This window comes from Coturnix japonica, chromosome 2 (genome assembly GCF_001577835.2).
Source record: "Coturnix japonica isolate 7356 chromosome 2, Coturnix japonica 2.1, whole genome shotgun sequence".
In the NCBI taxonomy this organism is placed as follows: Eukaryota; Metazoa; Chordata; class Aves; order Galliformes; family Phasianidae; genus Coturnix; species Coturnix japonica.
Window position 1 is genome coordinate 97600687 of NC_029517.1, and position 20324 is coordinate 97621010.

At 40.4% G+C, this 20324-nt stretch overlaps 1 protein-coding gene and 5 non-coding genes across 6 annotated transcripts; 3 read left to right on the top strand and 3 right to left on the bottom strand.

Moving 5' to 3' along the window:
- The first annotated feature begins 242 nt into the window (after positions 1 to 242).
- On the top strand, positions 243 to 8727 carry MCM4 (minichromosome maintenance complex component 4). Its single transcript, XM_015855556.2, has 16 exons — positions 243 to 447; positions 531 to 686; positions 1344 to 1507; positions 1594 to 1692; positions 1816 to 1911; positions 2006 to 2101; positions 2547 to 2685; positions 3130 to 3350; positions 3569 to 3689; positions 3836 to 4095; positions 4228 to 4593; positions 4898 to 5025; positions 6208 to 6415; positions 6739 to 6967; positions 7090 to 7223; positions 7558 to 8727. Exons 1-16 carry the CDS (start codon positions 378 to 380, stop codon positions 7648 to 7650), a joined length of 2580 nt encoding a protein of 859 aa, XP_015711042.1. The 5' UTR covers positions 243 to 377; the 3' UTR covers positions 7651 to 8727.
- An 805-nt stretch (positions 8728 to 9532) lies between these two features.
- On the bottom strand, positions 9533 to 9605 carry TRNAA-AGC. Its single transcript has one exon. It is a non-coding gene; the product is annotated as a tRNA-Ala (tRNA).
- Positions 9606 to 10108: 503 nt separating this feature from the next.
- TRNAA-AGC lies at positions 10109 to 10181 on the bottom strand. The gene has a single exon. It is a non-coding gene; the product is annotated as a tRNA-Ala (tRNA).
- Positions 10182 to 11466: 1285 nt separating this feature from the next.
- On the top strand, positions 11467 to 11539 carry TRNAA-AGC. Its single transcript has one exon. It is a non-coding gene; the product is annotated as a tRNA-Ala (tRNA).
- A 559-nt stretch (positions 11540 to 12098) lies between these two features.
- Positions 12099 to 12171, bottom strand: TRNAA-AGC. Its single transcript has one exon. It is a non-coding gene; the product is annotated as a tRNA-Ala (tRNA).
- A 5760-nt stretch (positions 12172 to 17931) lies between these two features.
- On the top strand, positions 17932 to 18004 carry TRNAA-AGC. Its single transcript has one exon. It is a non-coding gene; the product is annotated as a tRNA-Ala (tRNA).
- Positions 18005 to 20324: the final 2320 nt, after the last annotated feature.

The window sequence follows — 20324 nt, forward strand, 5'->3', positions numbered from 1 at the left end:
GGGGAGGATGCTCCAATAGACCCACAGCGATTTGCTTTCCGCGGTACAGCAAGCCGCCCGCACTTTGCTGCTGCCCACACTGTGGTCCTTCAGACGGGGCAGCACCGCGATCCCGAAGGCACAGTGGGATCATCTCCTTTCTCCTTCCCTCCTGCGGGACGATCCCCCCTTTTTCCCCATCAGGTGGGATGTCCCGCGGCCGCTGCGCGCACCCATTGGCCAGAAAGCGCGCGAGAGCGCGGCCACGTGACTTTGGCGGCGCGGGAGTTTGGCGGTGTGCGGGTTATAGGGGCGTTTAGTGGGGTGTAGGGGGAGCGCCGCCATTTTGGGGTTCATCCAGCGCTCCTCTCTTGTAGTAGGACCGTTGCGGCAACGCTATGTCGTCTCCTGCCTCCACTCCCAGCCGCCGGCGCGGCAAGCGCGGGCGAGGGAGCAACCCGCCGACCCGTAAGTGCTGGGGGCCGGAGGGCAGGCGGGGGGGGGAAAGAAGTATATAAGTATATATGTGAGTCCGTGACCGTGTCCCGCAGCGCAAGATGCCCGCTCCCCTCCATCGCAGAGACGCCGCCCGGATGATTCCGCTTCCACCGGAGAGTTACAGCCGCTGCCCACCTCCCCGCCCGCCGAGCAGAGCCCCCGCGCTCCCGACGCCCTGTTCTCCAGCCCCCCGCAGTTCCGTCACTCGGGTGAGTGCCCTCAGTCGGTCGGGTTGGAGCTGGGGGGGCTTTGTATTTGTCAGTAGGTTGCCGTGATGGTTTTAAGAGCTTTTGCTGCCTTTGCGAAGTTTTTTCTTGGTTTTGAGCTTGAGAATTGGGCTTATTCAGCCTGGAGAAGAGGAGGCTCTTGTGGCATCCTTGTGGCCTTCTAATACTTAAGGCGTGCTTATAAGCAGGAGGGAGAGCTGACTTTCTACACAGTCTGATAGTGATAGGAGAAGGGGGGATGGCTTTAAACGTAGAGAGATTTAGGAGACTTAGGTTAGATGTTAGGCAGCAATTCTTTATCAGAGGGTGCTGCTTCTGCCCATAGAAGCTGTGGTGCCCCATCCCTGGAGGCTGTCAAGGCCAGGTTGGATGGGGCCTTGGACAGCTGAGCTGCTGGGGGGCAGCCCTGCACATAGCAGGGTGTATTTTAAGGTCTCTTTCAACCCAACTTTGTGGTCTCTACAAAGGAAGATGCTCAGCAGACGTGTAACACCACAGCAGCTCTGGAGCTCATAGCCGCTGTTCATTTGATGGCAGTAGAGTTAGAGGAATGAGTCAGAAACAGCCAAGCAGAATTTCAGTCCTGCTTTCAGCACAAAATGATGGCTTGGTAGCCCTGATAAAGCACTCTATTTGCAGCTATTCCTCTGGATTTCGATATCAGCTCACCACTGACCTATGGCACGCCCAGCTCCCGGGTGGAGGGCACCCCACGCAGCGGCATCAGGGGGACACCCGTCAGGCAGCGGCCCGACCTCGGCTCTGTCCGCAAGGCCAGACAGGTTGACCTGCACTCAGATGGGGTAGGTGGATAGCTCTGCTTTGTGTCTGACAGCTCCTTTCAGAGCAGCTTCCTGTATTTGTGTATGTTTCACTTTTTTCACTGCAGCCGGCTGAGGATCTTGTCACAGCTGATCAGTCACTTGGACAAAGGCTTGTTATCTGGGGAACAGATGTTAATGTAGCTTCTTGCAAAGAAAAGTTCCAGGTAAGTTAGCAGTACTTTTTTAAATGAAAAGCTAGCTTGGCTTGCACATGTTATTTGGACTTCATACAAACTAATGGCATGTACAATTCAATTGAATTGTTTCCTGTTGTCTTTGACATCCAGAAATTTCTTCAGCGTTTCATTGATCCACTGGCAAAAGAGGACGAAGACATTGGCTTGGATCTCAACCAGCCACGCTATATGCAACGACTTGAAGAGGTACTTCTAACATAGCAAAATGTGTTTGGGTTTTATTTGTTGATTTTCTTTTACCCCAGCCTTATGTGCTGATTTATTTTCCAATATTTTGCAGATTAATGTGGTTGGGGAGCCGTTTCTGAATGTAAATTGTGAGCACCTAAGAGCATTTGATGAAAATCTTTACAGACAGCTCATCTGCTATCCTCAGGTGAAGTACTGCACTTGTCTACTGGCTGTTTAGTGACCTTTTTACCTGTTTATGAACGTTTGTTTAAGTGCAGTGTGTAATTTCTATGTTTAGTGTAATCGTTTCTTCATTTTAACGTCTTATTTTGTAGTAGTCCAAAGGTTTTAGACCTTGTGATAGGTGTCTCCTGCATACAAAATGTTCTGTTAAACTTCATTGTACCAAGTACTGCATTGTGTCTTTTCCTTTTGCAACAGTCAAATAAGTAAATCTGATTTTATGGTAAGTTGCCTGTTATGTAGGAAAACACAGTGTGTTCTCTTTTATTTAGTTTCTTGACATCCCTGGCAGATCAGCAGCACTTTAAAATGTATTACGCAGAAATATCCTGTTAGGCTTCTGGTTTGTTAGCACGTGGGGGGTTTTTTCTCTTCTAAGCTTAACTGTTCCTATCAATTCTACACAGGAAGTTATCCCAACGTTTGACATGGCTGCCAATGAGATCTTTTTTGATCGCTATCCTGATTCCATATTAGAACATCAAATTCAAGTGCGACCATACAATGCACTGAAGACTAGGAATATGAGAAGCCTAAACCCTGAAGGTAAACCTCTAAATTGCCGCGTTAGAAAAACAATCTGAAGGATTTACATAAGTTTATTACATTCTAACACACAATTTATGTATAGACTACTTACAACTGGACTTGTGGTCCATCCATACCAATGTACTTCATTTTGCTTAAGTCTGTTTTGGAATCAAATGCTGTGGAGTCCAAATGGAGAACATATCTCCAAAGGAAGTCTATCTGTCATCAGCTACCCATGTTCTTACTTCTGCAAGAGTAGAAGACTATTCTGTATGAATACTCACTTATATTAGTATATTAGTATTACAGTTATGACAGTTTTTGTTTTGTCTATGACAAAATAGTCATTTCTAACTGGATGTCCACTTCCCACCTAAAAACTAACAGGATGTAGATCTTTGAATGTTATTTTAAATTTAAAGACTGCGATGTGATGACATAAGCATCTGTATTTTGTAGACATTGATCAGCTTATCACCATCAGCGGTATGGTGATCAGGAGCTCCCAATTAATTCCTGAGATGCAAGAAGCATTCTTTAAGTGCCAGGTCTGCGCGTTCACCACAAGAGTAGAAATTGACCGCGGCAGGATTGCTGAACCATCAGTGTGCAGGAACTGTAACACGACGCACAGTATGGCTCTGATTCACAACAGGTCCATGTTTTCTGACAAACAGATGGTACGTTGTGCTTTGATATTGGATAAAATGAAACTTTTTTCCAGTTCTTGTTTCCCATCTCCCCTAATATCATCACAGCATGAAGGTATGCATCTTGAGAAGGAAAGTTCCTAATTGAAAATGATGCAGGAAGCTGTGATAATACAAGATCTTGTATACCTTGTGTACAGCTTTCTTTTTTTTCTTACTTTCGACTTGGTTTTATTTGTTTTTGCTAGATCAAACTGCAGGAATCCCCTGAAGATATGCCAGCCGGACAGACACCTCATACGGTTGCACTGTTTGCTCACAATGACCTTGTTGATAAAGTTCAACCAGGCGATAGAATTAATGTCACAGGTAAAATTTACTTTATTTGCATTTTCCTTTTTAACTGAACTGTAGTAGTTTAATCTATGAGTCTGCTTGTCTGGCAATTGGACGCTTCTTAAGACATATTAGTTAATATGTTTCTTTTATCTAATGCTGTCATTAATTGTATTTAGGCATCTACAGGGCAGTCCCAGTTCGAGTTAATCCGAGGGTCAGTGTTGTAAAATCTGTCTATAAGACCCACATTGATGTCATACATTATCGCAAGACTGATTCAAAACGCCTGCACGGTGTTGATGAGGAAACGGAGCAAAAAATGTTTACAGAAGAACGTGTGGCATTTCTAAAAGAGCTGTCTACTAAAGCAGACATATATGAGAGACTTTCTTCAGCACTGGCCCCAAGTATCTACGAGCATGAAGATATCAAAAAGGTAAAAGGAATTGTGTATTTTGCTTGTAAAACATTTCTGAATTGCAAGTACTCTTTAATTGTTTGCTATACAAATGAGACTTCAAATGAGTTGATATTTTGACTTTAAAGAGCACGTTTGTTTTTTTAACAGGGCATTCTACTTCAGCTCTTTGGAGGATCAAGAAAGGATTTCACTCGCACAGGTAGAGGCAACTTCCGTGCAGAGATCAACATTCTTCTCTGCGGTGATCCCGGCACTAGTAAATCCCAGCTACTCCAGTATGTGTATAACCTGGTTCCTCGAGGCCAGTATACCTCTGGGAAAGGCTCAAGTGCGGTTGGTCTTACTGCATATGTGATGAAGGATCCAGAAACTCGGCAGCTGGTTCTTCAGACAGGCGCTTTAGTACTCAGTGATAATGGCATTTGCTGCATTGATGAGTTTGACAAAATGAATGAAAGCACAAGATCAGTACTTCATGAAGTAATGGAACAACAGACTCTCTCCATTGCAAAGGTTGGTGTCTGCTTAAGTCCAAGTTTTTTGTTCTAAGCATCAGCTCAGGGCAGATGAAACCAAGAAGTTGCCAGAACCAGGGTTGTACTTTTCCGGTGTTGTTAGGATTTCAATCCTAAATTATATAACATCTCGTGCTTATGGACACAGGGCTATCCTTGCATGAACTGTATTATTTCCAGATGCTTTTCTTCTTGCTTTACTCTAGTAGGCTTCTGCAATGAGTTTTTCTATTATGAAACCCTTTAAATGACACTGATCTTATGAAGGTTCTGAATCCAGAACTGCTTTTTCATTTTAACAGGCCGGAATCATTTGTCAACTGAATGCTCGCACATCTATTCTAGCAGCAGCTAACCCAATAGAATCACAATGGAATCCAAAAAAGAATACTATTGAAAACATCCAGCTTCCTCACACACTGTTATCAAGGTACTGAACCCTTCACATGTCTCATGTTTTTTTTACCTGTTGTGAAAAGGATTCAGTATGGTAGAATCAGAATTGCAGCTTCTGCATGAGTGGAGATCTACCTTCTAGTCTATTCATCTTGAACAGAAGATCTGATAAAATCTGTGGATCTTAATCTTTGTTGTGTTCTTTTGTTGGCTTTTTTTTCCTTCCCCCTTGTCTCAAGATCATCCTCTGGAGGAGTTACCTTGAACCTTACAGTAGTTGGTAACTTGAATGGAAACCCAGCATGATTTTCATAACCCTGCACAAGTTTGAAGTGAAACACTGATGATTAGGGAACTTGCACTGGATGTGGTGGACTCTAAAGTTCTGTGCCTGCTTGTTTTCATCCTGTGAAATTCAGTCAGGGAGGGGGCATAGATCTCCTTGGACAGTAGCTGTTAAAACAGCATGTAGCATCTGCAGATGTGAAATTAAGCTATGTACTTTAATTGCATCTGGTGAGCAGTTCCTACACTAATTTAAAGTATATGGATGGTATGCTGGATATTCTGAGAACACCATTTATAGTTCAGAATTCAATGAAAGGCTGCTGACAATGACAGGTAAGTACCTTAGCTGGGATATACCGAAGGAAACTAGGTTTGAGCATGTCTCATTTCTGCCATTTATTGGATTTAAGGTTTTGAAAATACGTGACTAACTAGCTAGAACATTATTATTTACAGTTACCTACAATGTTACCTATTGTGTGCAGAACTAATATTTTGTATTTATTTTAAATGCATATACATCTATATGAATATAGTGAATAGTTATGCACTTTGGTTGCTGCTGCTTTTCAGGGCAGCAGCTCTTACAGTAAGTTTGTTCTGTGTTATTTGTTTAAAACTCCCAAAGAAAAAAGACCAAGTCTGCCTTGAACCAAATTTCACAAAATGTATCTTGTCTTCAAAGTGCATATGTTGAAAGCAAATTCAAACTGATCTGAGGGTTAGACTCGGTGATCTAGCCAGCTGCAGTTCTGTAGTGTTTTGTATTTAAAGGTGTTTGAGGGAAAAGTACTCTTTCAGTTTAAAGAGCACCCTTCATTTGGAGTAGTATCTCCTAAATCTAATTGTGAAGTGAAAAACCATAAAAGAATCAACTTTAAATTGCAGGAAAATATACACGCTCATATTTGATTCTTATTCCGTTCAGGTTTGACTTGATCTTTTTAATGTTGGACCCACGTGATGAAGCCTATGACAGACGTCTTGCTCGCCATTTAGTTTCACTGTACTACCAAAGTGAAGAAAAGCTGGAGGAGGAGTACATGGACATGGCAGTACTGAGGGATTACATTGCCTTTGCTCGCAGTTATATAAATCCCAGGTTAAGTGAGGAAGCAAGCCAAGCCCTTATTGAGGTAAAGTAATTGCTGTTAAGAATGTTCCATGTCTTTGCTGACTTCTCAAAAAGGGCAAAATGCCCAACTATTTCTGTTTCCTACCTATCAAAAACCTCTAAAAATCACAAGCTTTTAAAAGGAGAGAGGGAAGTACTATTAAAGTAATTCTGTATTGTAATCCTTAGGTTACTTTTTGGGGTGTTGACTTGATTTTGTCATGTTTGAAAGTGTGTAGCTTTCCACAGTTGCTGATAGTCAGGGATAGCGCACAAGGGATAAAAGAGACTTGTAAGTTAGGGCAGTAACGGGATTTACTGAAATAGTTAATGCCTGCTTTTCAGGCATATGTGGACATGAGGAAGATTGGAAGTGGCAGGGGAATGGTTTCTGCATATCCTCGACAACTTGAGTCTCTGATCCGACTGGCAGAAGCCCACGCTAAGGTACGCTTTTCTGAGAAAGTTGAAATCATTGATGTAGAAGAAGCAAAACGTCTCCATCGGGAAGCTCTGAAGCAGTCTGCTACTGACCCAAAGACTGGCATTGTGGACATATCCATCCTCACTACAGGTTTGTGTTTTTGTAGTGATAAAACTTAGATGTCTGGGGGCTTTAATCAATTTAAGAAGTAACTTAAACCTTTCCTCTCCAACTTAGTACTAAAAGGTGATTTTTTTTTTTCTTGTTATAAGGAATGAGCGCAACCGCTCGTAAGCGGAAAGAGGAGTTGGCTCAAGCCTTGAGGAAGCTTATCCAGTCCAAAGGTAAAACACCAGCTTTGAAGTATCAGCAGCTTTTTGAGGATCTCCGAGCACAGTCTGACACAGTAAGTCTCCTGCTTTTTTTTTTTTTTTATTTCTCCTTTTTTTACATTCTCCCTTCCAAACCATTATCAACTCATCCTCATATCATGTTGTTAATTTGACTGGAAAGCCAGTTCCACTGCATAAGCTTTGATTTCTGAGTCTTTATCATTTCAGAAGACAAAAAAAAACCCCAACAACTCAGCTACAGGGTTCTGGGCTAGATCTAAATTGCAGAATTCATGTTCAAATTTATGGAGAAGGAACCCTCATAAGAGCAGTGATGGGAAGTAAAGTATTTTGGTTGGTTTTGTTTGTTTCTCTCCATCTTTATTTGAGTTCTCTCTTCTCTTTAAGGCTGTCACTAAGGAGATGTTTGAGGAAGCTCTTCGTGCCTTGGCTGATGATGACTTCTTGACGGTGACTGGAAAAACTGTTCGATTGCTCTAAGTTAGTCCTTCCTTGCAAGTCTTTACTTCATCTTCTATACAATGCTGCCAGCTTGCAAGATCTTCAAGTACTGGGACTCTATCATGTGCTGTAAGCGCCACTTAATCTCTTGTGCTGATAGAGCAATAACCATTATGAAGGTCTTAAACACTGTAGTTGAGTAATACTAATTACATTTGAGCAAATGTAATTACTAGTATTTTATTGCTGTGTTTTTATGTTTTGTAGAACATGCTAAAAGTACTGTGTATGCGTTTCCAACTGAATTGTAAAAATTCATCATAAATGACAGATAAATGCAGATTGACTTTGCTGTTATCTGTAATAAAGTTATTTGATTTAAAAGCCTACATGTATATCTTGTGATAAACGCTTTTCAACCTAGAATTTCTGGCTGCTGCTAGAAAGCTTTGAGAGCATGAAAGTTCTTTTTTTAAAACCTAACTTGTGTACTTTAGTGTCCGCAAGATAAAAGAAAAAGAAAGGTGTTTTCTACTTGAACCTTAAGTTTCTTAATGTAATCTTAATTATGACTGGCTAAATTAAGATACCACAATGCATTACAGTAAGGATAGGTTAGTCCTGAAAGAACAAGGTTACAGTATCGCATGGCTGGACAATCTTCTGCTGTTTTAGCTGGGTAGATATATATGCCCTCAGCCACTGCATGTCAATCTCTGCTACAGTTTTAAACAGCTGAATTAACAGAAGGGTTCTCTAATTCGCTTCAGTGCAGACAGCACTGTGCTCATCTCAACTGCTGGCTTAACTATTTCAGGTTAAAAGGGTTGAAATAAGTACTCCTGTGTTGTGCACTCCTGTACTGCTGCTTCCAACAGAGATTAAGTGAACTTATATCATTTGAAAAGGGGCATCTTACAAACTAACTTTTCTTGCTTCTGGTTTGTTAGGAGCAAAATACTGATTGCTTCACTAACTGAACTTTCAGTGATTTGTTTTCAGTGCAAAGAAGCAGCTTTTCTTCTGTGCAAGTTAAAATGTAATGGATGTCAGAAGCATCGATTTTAATAAACTTCCAAGCTCCCTTAAATGCTGGAGTCAGATTCTCTAATGTCATCTGGTCTATGGGATGTTATTTCACTCTCTGCCGTTTTATTAGCTATATATTTTACTTCGAAAGTATTCTCTTATGCCTTGTCATTTCTCTGACATAATGTACCTTTATTTTAGTTGCCTTTTAAACAAGACTTGAGTTCTAAGCAATTACTTCTCACTTAACTTTGGAAGGCTATGGCTTGCTAATCAGATTATTCTGCTCAGCATATACAGTGTCAATTGAAGAAAAATACCACTAGGTGACTCTTAAAGCTTGTAGGTAGTAGTTGACACAACTCATTTTCAGTGAAAAAATACTTCAGTAGTCACAGAAACTGAGCAGAAAACCTATTGATATAATTTTTATTGCATATCGTGGCTGTCTCGGATCACACGCTCATTCCTCATGTGGTCAAGCATGTTGTCCAGGAGGATCTGTTCCATGATCTTCCGGGTACAGAGGTGAGACTCACCAGCCTGTAGTTCCCCAGGTTATCTTGCATTCCTACACCTTATTTAGTAAATTAGTTTGTTTCTCCTCAGATTGTTGCCACTGTTTTGTTTTTAGACCCATCTCTACCCTTTCCCCTTTTCCCATTTTTCCCTTTCCCAGGTCACGGGCCTGTAGGACCCCTGCTCCACTAGTCATGGAACTGAGTCGAACCGCTCCATAAGTTAGGGTAGTATGGTTAGGTTGTGGTTGGACTTGATGATCTTGAAGGCCTTTTCCAATCTGAACAATTCTATGATTAAAACAAAACTAACATCTTACTGAAATGGTGTCATATTTTTAGTAGCTTCTAGTTCTTAATGTTTAGCAAAACACTGGAGAATGCGGGCATCGATCCCGCTACCTCTCGCATGCTAAGCGAGCGCTCTACCATTTGAGCTAATTCCCCCCCTTTCCACCATTAATAGGGATGATAAAACTCCCAGCTGCAGGCTGTATAATCTGCAGATTTTAAATGCTTATATTTTTCATTTCTCTCTTGCACTTGTCTCTCTTCATAAATGAAAACACATTCAACTTCAATTCTGCAACAAGTTTAAAACCATAAGTTTGTAATATTTCATTTTGCCTTTCTTATCACTTCATTGGGAAATAAGATAAAATGGAATAAATGTGTTTTCCAAGTGTAGAAAATATTTTCTTGAAGTTTATTGCTTGCAATTGCTGGAGGGCATTAGGTTCTGATATTTGATTCTTCCTTTCTCCTTGCCACAAGCCAGTCTCTACTTACATATATATGTATTTTATAAATATGATCAATTACTTAAATTTAGTCAAACACATAGTAACATCTGAGAAAGGAAACATAAGCATCTAAAACTAACAGTATATCTCACAAAAGCCTAGTTCAATACATGAAAACACATTTGGTAGTTACTAGCAAAACAACACTGGAGAATGCAGGCGTCGATCCTGCTACCTCTCGCATGCTAAGCGAGCGCTCTACCATTTGAGCTAATTCCCCACACCATGGCCCCAATTTGCCCTCTAATTACAGATTTTAGTGACCCCAGATACAGCATTTCCTTCAGTGACTGCCCCTTCATGCTGTGTAGTAACCCAAACGCAGCTATTCAGAACACTTAGGATCACTTGGCCTCGAGCTTGTCTATTTTTTCCTTCCTCAAAGACAGCAAGGATAATTACACAAGCATAACGTGAAAGCACCTCACCACTCTGGGTAAACATTTCCTCCTGACTTCTAAACCTCCCTTCTTTTCATTTTCTAAGTAACCTCATCAATAAATTTGATAGTGGGCCACACCTGTCTTACTGTATTTCTGAAAAGTTTCTAGTGACTCCACGCATTCAAGACACAATACCATTTTAACTAAATTATCAAAATCAATACAAAAAGGTAGACGTCTGTGGAATATAAATCAGGATGATTATGACACCAAGAGAACATCATGAGGTTCAACAAATCCAACTGTAAGGTCTTGCACTTGGGTCACAGCAAACCTATCAGTACACGCTAGGGGATGCAAGAACACATCCCTGCTGAGAAGAACCTGGGGTTACTGGTGGATGGCAAGCTGGACATGAACCAGCAGTGTGCCCTCAAAGCCCAGAAAACCAACCACATCATGGATAGGGGACCTCTTGAGCAGGGTCTGTTGTGATATGCCAAGGGAAAGAGGTTTCAAACTAAAGGAGAGGAAATTTAGGTCAGCTATAAGGAGGAAGTTTCCTATAATTGGGATAGTGAGGCAATGGCACAGGTTGTCTAGAGGTGGTGGATGCCTTGTCTCCAGAGAGACTCAGTGTTAGACTGGATGGGGTTCTGAGCAACCTGATCTAGCTGTGGGCGTCCTTGTTCACTGCAGGGGAGTTGGACTAAATGACTTTCAAGGGTCCCTTCTAACTCAAAGGATTCTATGAGTCCATGATAGAAATGAACACTTCATTTCCACAAACTGTGGTAAGAATAAACATTTTAAACGTTGCATTTATTGTTTACATACCACTTCTTAAAATATCAGCAGGAAGGAAAAGAAAGTAATTTGAAAAACATAAGAGAGAAAGACAACACTGCCATTCAGTAGCTGTTGATAGCGTACTTCCTAGACTTACAAGTTATCTGGTAGTTGCACTGTAACAAGTTAAAAACAAAAACAACAAAACACCTCATTTGAAAGGCACTAGCAGAGAGAGCATAAAAAAACTAAGTACACTGACAGAAAGGAGCAATTAGAGCAGGCACACTGTGACTCACCGATAGCGCTTGTGCATGTGACAGCCTCCATGGTGGGGAATTAGCTCAAATGGTAGAGCGCTCGCTTAGCATGCGAGAGGTAGCGGGATCGATGCCCGCATTCTCCAGTGTTTTGAAAACTCTGTTATACAATATCATTGTATAAGATTTTCTTTCACAAGTTCTTCAGGTTTGTGGAAGAAAATATTTAAGACTCCATTTCACGAGGCAAGCAAAGCAGGAGGAAACCTTAGTTAGCGCAAACAGCGCTTACTAACTCCTCAAAAAAGCATTTCCTCACAGAAGCATTTCCTACTTCTCTTGTTCTGTCCACTGAAACCATTAACACTGTGCACATGCTCCCTAAAATGGATTTATTTTAATCCTTATAAAACCGCTTTGGAAAAATGCATCGAAACTCTAAAAAAGCCTTACAACGTAAGGGCGTAATTATAAAGCCAAAGTCCGAAGCAACAACAGCAGTGCCTGCCAGTGTGCTTTTGGTTTTCGTTCTTCAAAGCCCATCAATAGGGACTGATTTCTTTTTTGTGCTGGCAGCAATCACAACTTTGGAGAGAGAGGGAAAAAAAAAAATGTTTAGCATCATCTTTCACACAGAAAAAAATTACAACTGGTAACTAAAAAAATGGTGTAGAGACGGTAATGGAGATAAAAGCAAAATGCAAGTGGAGAATGCGGGCATCGATCCCGCTACCTCTCGCATGCTAAGCGAGCGCTCTACCATTTGAGCTAATTCCCCGTGCTGGTGGGGGCCCTGAGTGCCGTCCATCGGCAGCGGGGTGCTCTCGCTGATGATTCATAAGGCATTTCCTGCAGCTTCAGCGTGTCACCTGTTCAGCTCTTCCCTCTTCCTTCCCTCTGTTCAGTATCCATGGCAGTACCTGTAATTTCTGGAGAGCATCCTATACAGGATGGGAATCACACAGTAATTCTGGGAATTTTCATTAGTCATTCAATCGGTATGTTCTTTAACCTCCCCTAACACTGCCTAAACGTGGGCACTCCCTGCAACACATTCCTTTACTGTTAGGATCTAGACTGGACAAGAACATAGGATGAAATCTATTTAATTCTACCATGACCCTTTCTGCTTTTCCCTGAGCATTCCTTCTACATCTCAGAATCACAGAATTGCAGAGGTCAGAAGGGACATCTAGAGATCAAGTCCAACCCCCCCGCTAAAGCAGGTTCCTTACAGTAGGTTGTGCAGGTAGGCATCCAGATGGGTCTTGAATATCTCCAAATAAGGGGACTCCAATTGTCTACTTCTTTTACAGGTTTCATGTATTTCTGCCTGGCAACCTTAAGACAAAATATCGTTTTCATGCTCTTCTGTGCTTTTTCAAAGTCTTTTTACCAGACATTTTTAACATTTAATGCATATTTATAATCTCATTTTTCTCATTTGTACACAGTCTTTAACATTCTGAAGAATGACATTTTACCTTTCACAGTACACCTGTACCCTGCAGATCAATCACAGAATTCCTTAACCTACTTTCTTCTTCTATTCCCTCTTAAATAGAAATTTGTTCTGGAATTTAGAGAAAACCTTTTTACAATGGCTTCAGTTTCTCTGACACACATTTTAACACATCTGGTTTCTGCTTTAAAGTTCATTTGAAAAGATCAGCTGAGCACTGTGAAGAGTCCAGAACATGTTCTGTACAACTTTACCTGAGCAGATAATATCTAACAGAGAGTATCACCATATGTATTACTGGATGCACTAACCAACAAAAGAAATACTGCTCCTACACTGAAAATAATAATAATAAAAAAAATTATTCTGTTTTATGAAACCTCCTACTTAATGCAAGTTGGACTTTTCTTATTTTGTTACAGCAAAGCATCCTGGACTAGGATGCTCTGGAGCAAAAGAGTTGGAGCTCAACCTTTATTAAGGCTGCGAAGCAGCACAAATATCCCTAAGTTTGCTCCTATCTTTCACACAATGTCTTACAGCAGCTACTATCTGAGTTCAATTTAAACAGAAAAACAGCAGAAAATACTGCTTCAGGTAACACCCTGCCTATAAACATGGTTTCTATGTTCTCCAAGGATAAAATGACAGGCTAGACCTCAACTTCATTTTACATCCAGTGATTCTGTAATATCACAAAACCATGCCTCTCAGATTCAAACAAAAAGAAGGTTGCCAGTGTTCACAGATTAATTCTATTTGCTACATTCTCACATAAAAACACATTTAGCAATTGCCTCATCACACAAAAATGCTACAGGACTTACTGGAAGGATGCAGCACACACTGGCATTTATGGCTCCTGCTCAGCCTGCTTCCAAATCAGATGCACCTACAGGGTATTTCTGACCTCAAAAACAGGGACTGCAGACTGCATGGCTTAACAGCCCAACCTGCTGCTCAAGACATCAGTCAGAGGAAAATATATATATATATATTAGGATTGCTGTGACTTGAGCTCCCTCCTGTGGATTTTACTAAAGGGTAGAACTATGTATTTCCCAGTAAACAAGAATTTCTCTAGATTAGTAGTTTTAAGCAGAATGATCTCATCCAGTTGAACAAAAGAAAAGTCCCAAGGAACTAGGTAAGTAAACAATCAGAGCAAAGCTCAGAGGCTGTAAGATACACAAAACTCATTGCTATTCAGCATATAGCAGCTAATTTCTTAGGTACATATGAAAATGCAAGAATTTATCTTTAGTCAGTTTACATGCCACTGAACAGCCCTTTTAAAATTAAAACAGACAAACCAGAGCTGCCAGTAAAAAAGATGCATTCACAGATGGAGCTCTCTGTACTCAAGACAAGGGTACCTGACACAAAACATCACAACCAACATAAAATAAAAGGCAGACAACTTAAGACAGCAATAAACACAGTGAGTTCTTCAACTCATGTCAACCTCTGATACAATCCTTTCACTTCTTGTTCTCAGTGATACACTGAGTGCCCTTTGGCTGAGTGGCATCAGAAGGGAATACAAACTACAGCTATTCCATTTTTACTAATACAATGTAAGTTTAGCATTATAGCAGGCCCTGGAAGCAATCCCAGAAGGCACAAGTAGCCAACAGAAGAGCTTACTTCACCACCCCGTCCCCTTAGCAGTACACTCACCAGAGCTCTGAGGACTTCATCTCCTCCTTACAGCCCACACCCCAGAGCCTGCAAAACCCAGATGCCCACTAACACCATGACCAGATGAACCAAGAGCACAGAAAAATAACAGACAAACCCCTCCACTTGCGCTCCTTCGAGGGCCCCTCAGGCCGACAGCAACCATCCCACAGCAACCCCAAGGAATCTCCTCCTCCCGCCCTCATAGGGGAACGGGGCTCCGCCCAACGCTGGAACCTTCTGTGGTAGGGCCTGCTACCCTGTCAGCTTCCCTCCCATATCCCAATTCCATTTTGTTTTTATTTTTTTAATTTTTATTCTTTTCTCATGTGACATGATCAAATAGCCAGCATGAGAGTTCTGGCATTGCACGCACTGTTGGTCTTCTCACTAGGGCAGAAGGTGATTTTTCAAAAGCACAGCCTTGCCTGCCAGTGTAGTTACATCTAAATAAACAAAAACACCTTTTCCAGCATATAGATTCATATCCATGCATTTTCTTAGGCATGGCATTGAGGCTGGAAAATGCAATTTAAACAAATGTGTGTTGCTCTGTGTTTAAGGCAGATACTGTTGTTACCTCACAACCATATTCCTGGCACTTGAGAGTACAACCCTAAAATACTTGGATTTGTACATTTATCTGTTATTTTCCTTCCCATTTAGCACATCACTAACTGCATTTCCCAAAACAAAGTGGAAGAGAAAAAAAAAAGGTGAATTTTTCAAAAATTTCCTCAAGCAAAGGCTGGGATGGTTTTCTCAAAAGCTAAAGACTTTCTGCAGTCAGGAGTGATCCCATTGCTAAATACTGCTAGTAAAATTACAGATACTTCAAAGCTTCTCAAATGAAGAAAAGATTCTGAATAAACTTTAATGTTCTTAGTCCTTACCATTAATAATAGCACATAAACAAGATTAGGGCAGGCTTTGAACTGCTTACCAGTCAATTGAGACTATAGCATCATTTGAATTGATAGTAACCATCTCTAAACAACTTTCTATGCACAAAGATTTATATTTTCAAAAGATAAAGATAAAAGCTTTGTTTTTCTCCGTTACCTTAGAGTAGCACTACCCAACCAGGAAGTAACTCAGGAATGCATGGTCTAAATATGCTCTTTGTCATCAATGCTAAAAGTGATTGACCTTTATTTACCACGAAGCAGTTTCTGTTGGTTAGCTACCTCATTCTAAATCCCTGCAGACGATCAAATAAGTGGGTACTCCTAGACCCAGACAGTGGCTGAATTAGCATAAATAAGGTCACATGAAAAACACATGCCTCGCCTCTCTAGGAGTTGATATCGCAGTTGTAGCTACCAGTGAAAAGCTTTCCCAGGTGAGAAATACAGATGTACTGTGTAGCTTTCCTCTTAACTATCCAAATGCTCCACTTCTTTCACTGCTGTCTGATTTGACCATTTTGTGCAGCCAGTAATGCCTTCTAAGGGCCTGCTCAAGCTTTGTATTCACAGTAGTTGATTAATTATTTTAATTAATTTTCAGAAGGAAAGAGGACTTGTTGAGGTACAGAAAGCCATTATGTTTCCCCCCTAGTGTTCTGAGTGCAGAAAATGTGGAGAATCTTCTGTGCATGTTGTAGCAGCTGCCATAGAAGAATTAATTATTTATGAGGGAAAGCTATCTCTTCTCTTCACAAGTGCATCCCTTTCATGCTGGTTTTAATCCTAAAGCATTCTATGAACTTTCAGAAAATGACACTCAAGCATTCACTCCCCCAAACCTATATTTAACTCTGTATGGATTAATACAGTTTGTATTTACAAAGAGCTACAAATCTACAACAGCCTTATTTCTGATTTCTGCTCTCACTTGCACTGCTCATGATGTTAGAGGCTGACAACTTAGTACATCTTTACTAAATATCATTATTCTTAGTTCCATATAATATATTCTTTTGATTGCCACAATTAGGAAATCAACATTACAGCTTTTCAAGCACTGAGTTAATACTGCTGCACTGTTTAAAGAGAGTGGGTTCAATTATTCCTGCTTTGTGTTGCTGCTTGTCAAAAAATCCAGCTCTGTAACAGCTAAGTGCATATGTATCGTAGCTCCAAGCCATCCATCATGTAAGTGCAATGTACATAAACCAGCCCATTCAGCAGCAGCAGCAGCCCGTAGGACAACCTGAAAACCAGCTAGGCCAGATAGAAACCAGCCGGGTGGCAATCTGACTTTCATTCACACCCTGATTTCATTTCCCCTTAGCCTGACTTCGACTTGGTGGGTGAGTAACAACTTCTGTTCTGTTGCCATATTCTTACAGAGTGAGAAACACGTCTTAACTTTGTAAAAAGTCATTGCCCGTTGTGATGTTAACACAGCACAAGAGCAATCTTCTTTCCTCTGCAAGAGGAACAGTGGAAGTCCAAGCAACAGGATATCACCTATGTGATTGTTATGTGCTGTGTAATTTAGATGTATGTGCAACAATACATAGGGCAAGTGTGCAAATGTACGCTACCATGCCAAATCAGGGAATGTTTATTATTTTTTCTCACCCTGCAGAGAAATGTAGTTTCTATTTCATTGTCGAGTGGACCATTTTATGAACAGAAGCTACCATAATTTTCAATAAGATACTCAGGAGATTTCTGCTATTGCAAAAAATAAGGAGGTATATAGTAATAATGTGCTTTTAGCACAGTAATAAATAGTAAATGAGAATTATTATGAGTTTTAATTGCATTTGTCATCCCAGAGAAGCCAGACCTTCCAAAAGGATGATGGAGGAGGGAAAAGGGAGGTGTCAAGAGTGGGGCAAAACCAGATTTTTTCTCTCTGCTGAAAATGTGGATTTATTTTGTAAGCTGTGACAGCCTGTTAGCAAAAGGAAGAGCTCTGGGAATATGAAAATACCATCCTTCAGTCTGCTCACTTATTTTTCCTTACTTTGTGAGATAAAAATAAGTATGTACGTAAAAACCATGAGTATAAAAATGTTTCCATCTGGCATATAGTACTTATCACTCATTCAACATTTTCTGGACCAGGTTTTTCATGTGTATGCCTTGAAAACTGGAAAGACCTTGGGCTTCCCTGTTGTATTTGGAACATTTTTTTCAATAAAATTGGTTATTGATGTTGTTTTTCAATAATGCATTTGGTTCCTGTCACATAGGTTACTCTCATATGTGAAAACAGCTGAATAACAAAGGCTTGTGTTACAAAAGAGATGACTAAGATTATTCTGTCAGTATACATGCTGAACAATGTATCACATGATCCCAGCCACGTGTTGCAGTTGGTTATTGGTAAGCAGAAGGAATGACTCAGCAAGGAGCTGAATTTATGATCAAAAGTGGCTGTACTGCAGTTGTCAGTAACTCTACAGTATAGAAGTCTAGCTCAAAAAATGTTTTTTCAGGTGGGGAATTAGCTCAAATGGTAGAGCGCTCGCTTAGCATGTGAGAGGTAGCGGGATCGATGCCCGCATTCTCCAGTGTTTGTTTTCACTGTTTATTTATTGTGAAATAAAAAGCAGTGAAAATGTTTCCTATTCATACTGTTATATGAGAAAGAATAAATGTGGAAAACTTGGGCAAACTGCTCATGTGTTGCTTTCAGTATTTTGGTCTTGCTTGTCCTAATGGCATGGCTTCCTTTTGTATATGAGGGGAAATATAATCCTTATACGAAATAACAAAACCCTGACATTTTAATACGGTGGTAAACAACATGAACAAATGACAGAGAAAAATAAATTAGGGGTTTTTAATGTACCTTGATAACTTTGTTTCATGATTTCATTATGTATTTGATGACTGAACTAGTTATTAAATTAATTTTTTTATATTACACTTTAGTATATGAATCTAAGTTGGTATTTGTGCTATGAGGAATACTCTTCTGTTGTTGTTGTGTAAGCTATTCACTAGAAAGAATGAGCTACACTGTTCCATATGTTGTTTCTCTTAGCAAGATTACGTCCTTCTGAAGCTTCACATCTGTGCAATATCATGGAAATCTTCTCTGTAAAACTATGCTGTGCATTTTTTGTCATTCTGAGAAATTCTGATGTGATTTTCTGACTCGCTGATTCAGCTTTTTCACTGCTTGTACTCCAAGCCTGAGGCAGCATGAGGAGACAGAGCAAAACTTTCCTGTAAATACAGTTTGTGCAATCAGAATCATGGAAGTACACATACTGAAACGAATGAAAATAAGGAATCAAAATTATGAATTGGGTTTCAGTTTAAGGAAGGGGGAGATACTTTGTGTTACGTGGATGTTCAAGAGACAAGAGAAGAAAGAACCTCTCAATGGATGGAATAGACATAGAATTTGCTTGTTTGTCTTATATTCTCTACATAGTGGAGCGAAAAGACACACTGTAACTTTAAAACTGCTGGATCATTGTTGCTCAATTGAGGTTCACTGGAGAGAAAGGAGTTGTGATCTTCAGGAGACCTTTCTGAGCTCAGGTAATGATTTACATGTGCATTTGCTTGGAATAAGATTCTGTAGTAGCTTTCTCTATGATTATTATTGCTTCTGAGTTTGCCCTGTTCCCTTGATTGTGTAACTATTGACGCTTCCTCTGCTTTTGAAGGGAATAAATAATGTTGCTCTTCTCAGCTCATCAGACTCAACTTGCACAACAATGAAATGAGAAAATTCAGTGAGGCAGGTGCATTCTGCAGTCACTTGTAGAACGGTGGCATCTAACTGGAAATTCTCCAGACTAATCACTGCTCATTATATTTTTGTGCAGCTCCCCATAATGAAGCTTTGGTGTCTGTTAGAGCTTGTAAAAGCACTGTGATATTACAAGAATAACAGCTTTTTCTTAGCCTATGTGGGGTTTTGTGTCGTTACTTTTCAGATACATTGTCTTTTGAAGAACAGGCTGGATAGAGAAGGGTAAGGGTCCTAGCTGCGCAAAGCACTACTCATGGGAGCATTTGCACTTTCTGAATCAGTAGTTGTATTTAAATATTCTGTGTAAAGAAAAAAGGGAATTGAGCTTTGCTTGATTTGTGATTGTACTGCCATTCATTCAGATGTCTATCCTTTATTTCACTTAAAGTTACACGAAAATAGATAAAAATAATGTTTGCAGTAGACTTGCTCTAAGATACAGTTATCATATGTTTGTGCTTGCTGTAAACAGAGAAAAGGGGAAATATTATTCTTTATTTGTCTTTTCTCCAGACATTGTTCCAAATATTACTTAAACAGTCATCCTCAGGAATGGGATGGATACCATTTCTTCCTCCTGCATCCTGCCTTTTCTTTATTTCCTCCGTCTGCAATTAACATCGAAATAATTTGTTGCCAGCAACCACGTGTCCTACATCAAGTCAGCAGGTGTAGATGCAGATGGACCATGGAGTCCTTTGTGTGCTTCCAGAGTTACTGAGAGCCAGTTGCTTTGGGTTGGTAGCCTTGCTGCCCTATTTGTATCATGTCTGAGAAGACACATGGGCGTATTATTGACTGTTAGTATAGAATCACCTGAAAAAGCAGATCCTTCAGAAAAACAAATGGGCTGAATCTCGACCAGAAGAATAAGGACAGTTCACGTTGTATTTCTTTTTTCCACTCCAGGCTGTGGTATCTTCTACAGTGACCGCTGTATCACAGTATTATCAAGGTTGGAAAAGATCTAGAAGATCATCTAGTCCAACCATTACCAATACTTCCCAGCTAAATCATATTCATCTACACAACATCCAGATGTTTCTTGAACACTCCCATGGTTGGTGACTCCACCACCTCCCTGGGCAGTGCATTCCAATGCCTGAATACCCTTCCCGAGA

Coding starts and splice junctions, on each gene's coding strand:
- MCM4 (XM_015855556.2), top strand. CDS start 378: ATGTCGTCTCCTGCCTCCACTCCCAGCCGCCGGCGCGGCAAGCGCGGG. Junction 1,912..2,005: donor ATATGCAACGACTTGAAGAG/GTACTTCTAACA, acceptor AATATTTTGCAG/ATTAATGTGGTTGGGGAGCC. Junction 6,416..6,738: donor CAAGCCAAGCCCTTATTGAG/GTAAAGTAATTG, acceptor CCTGCTTTTCAG/GCATATGTGGACATGAGGAA.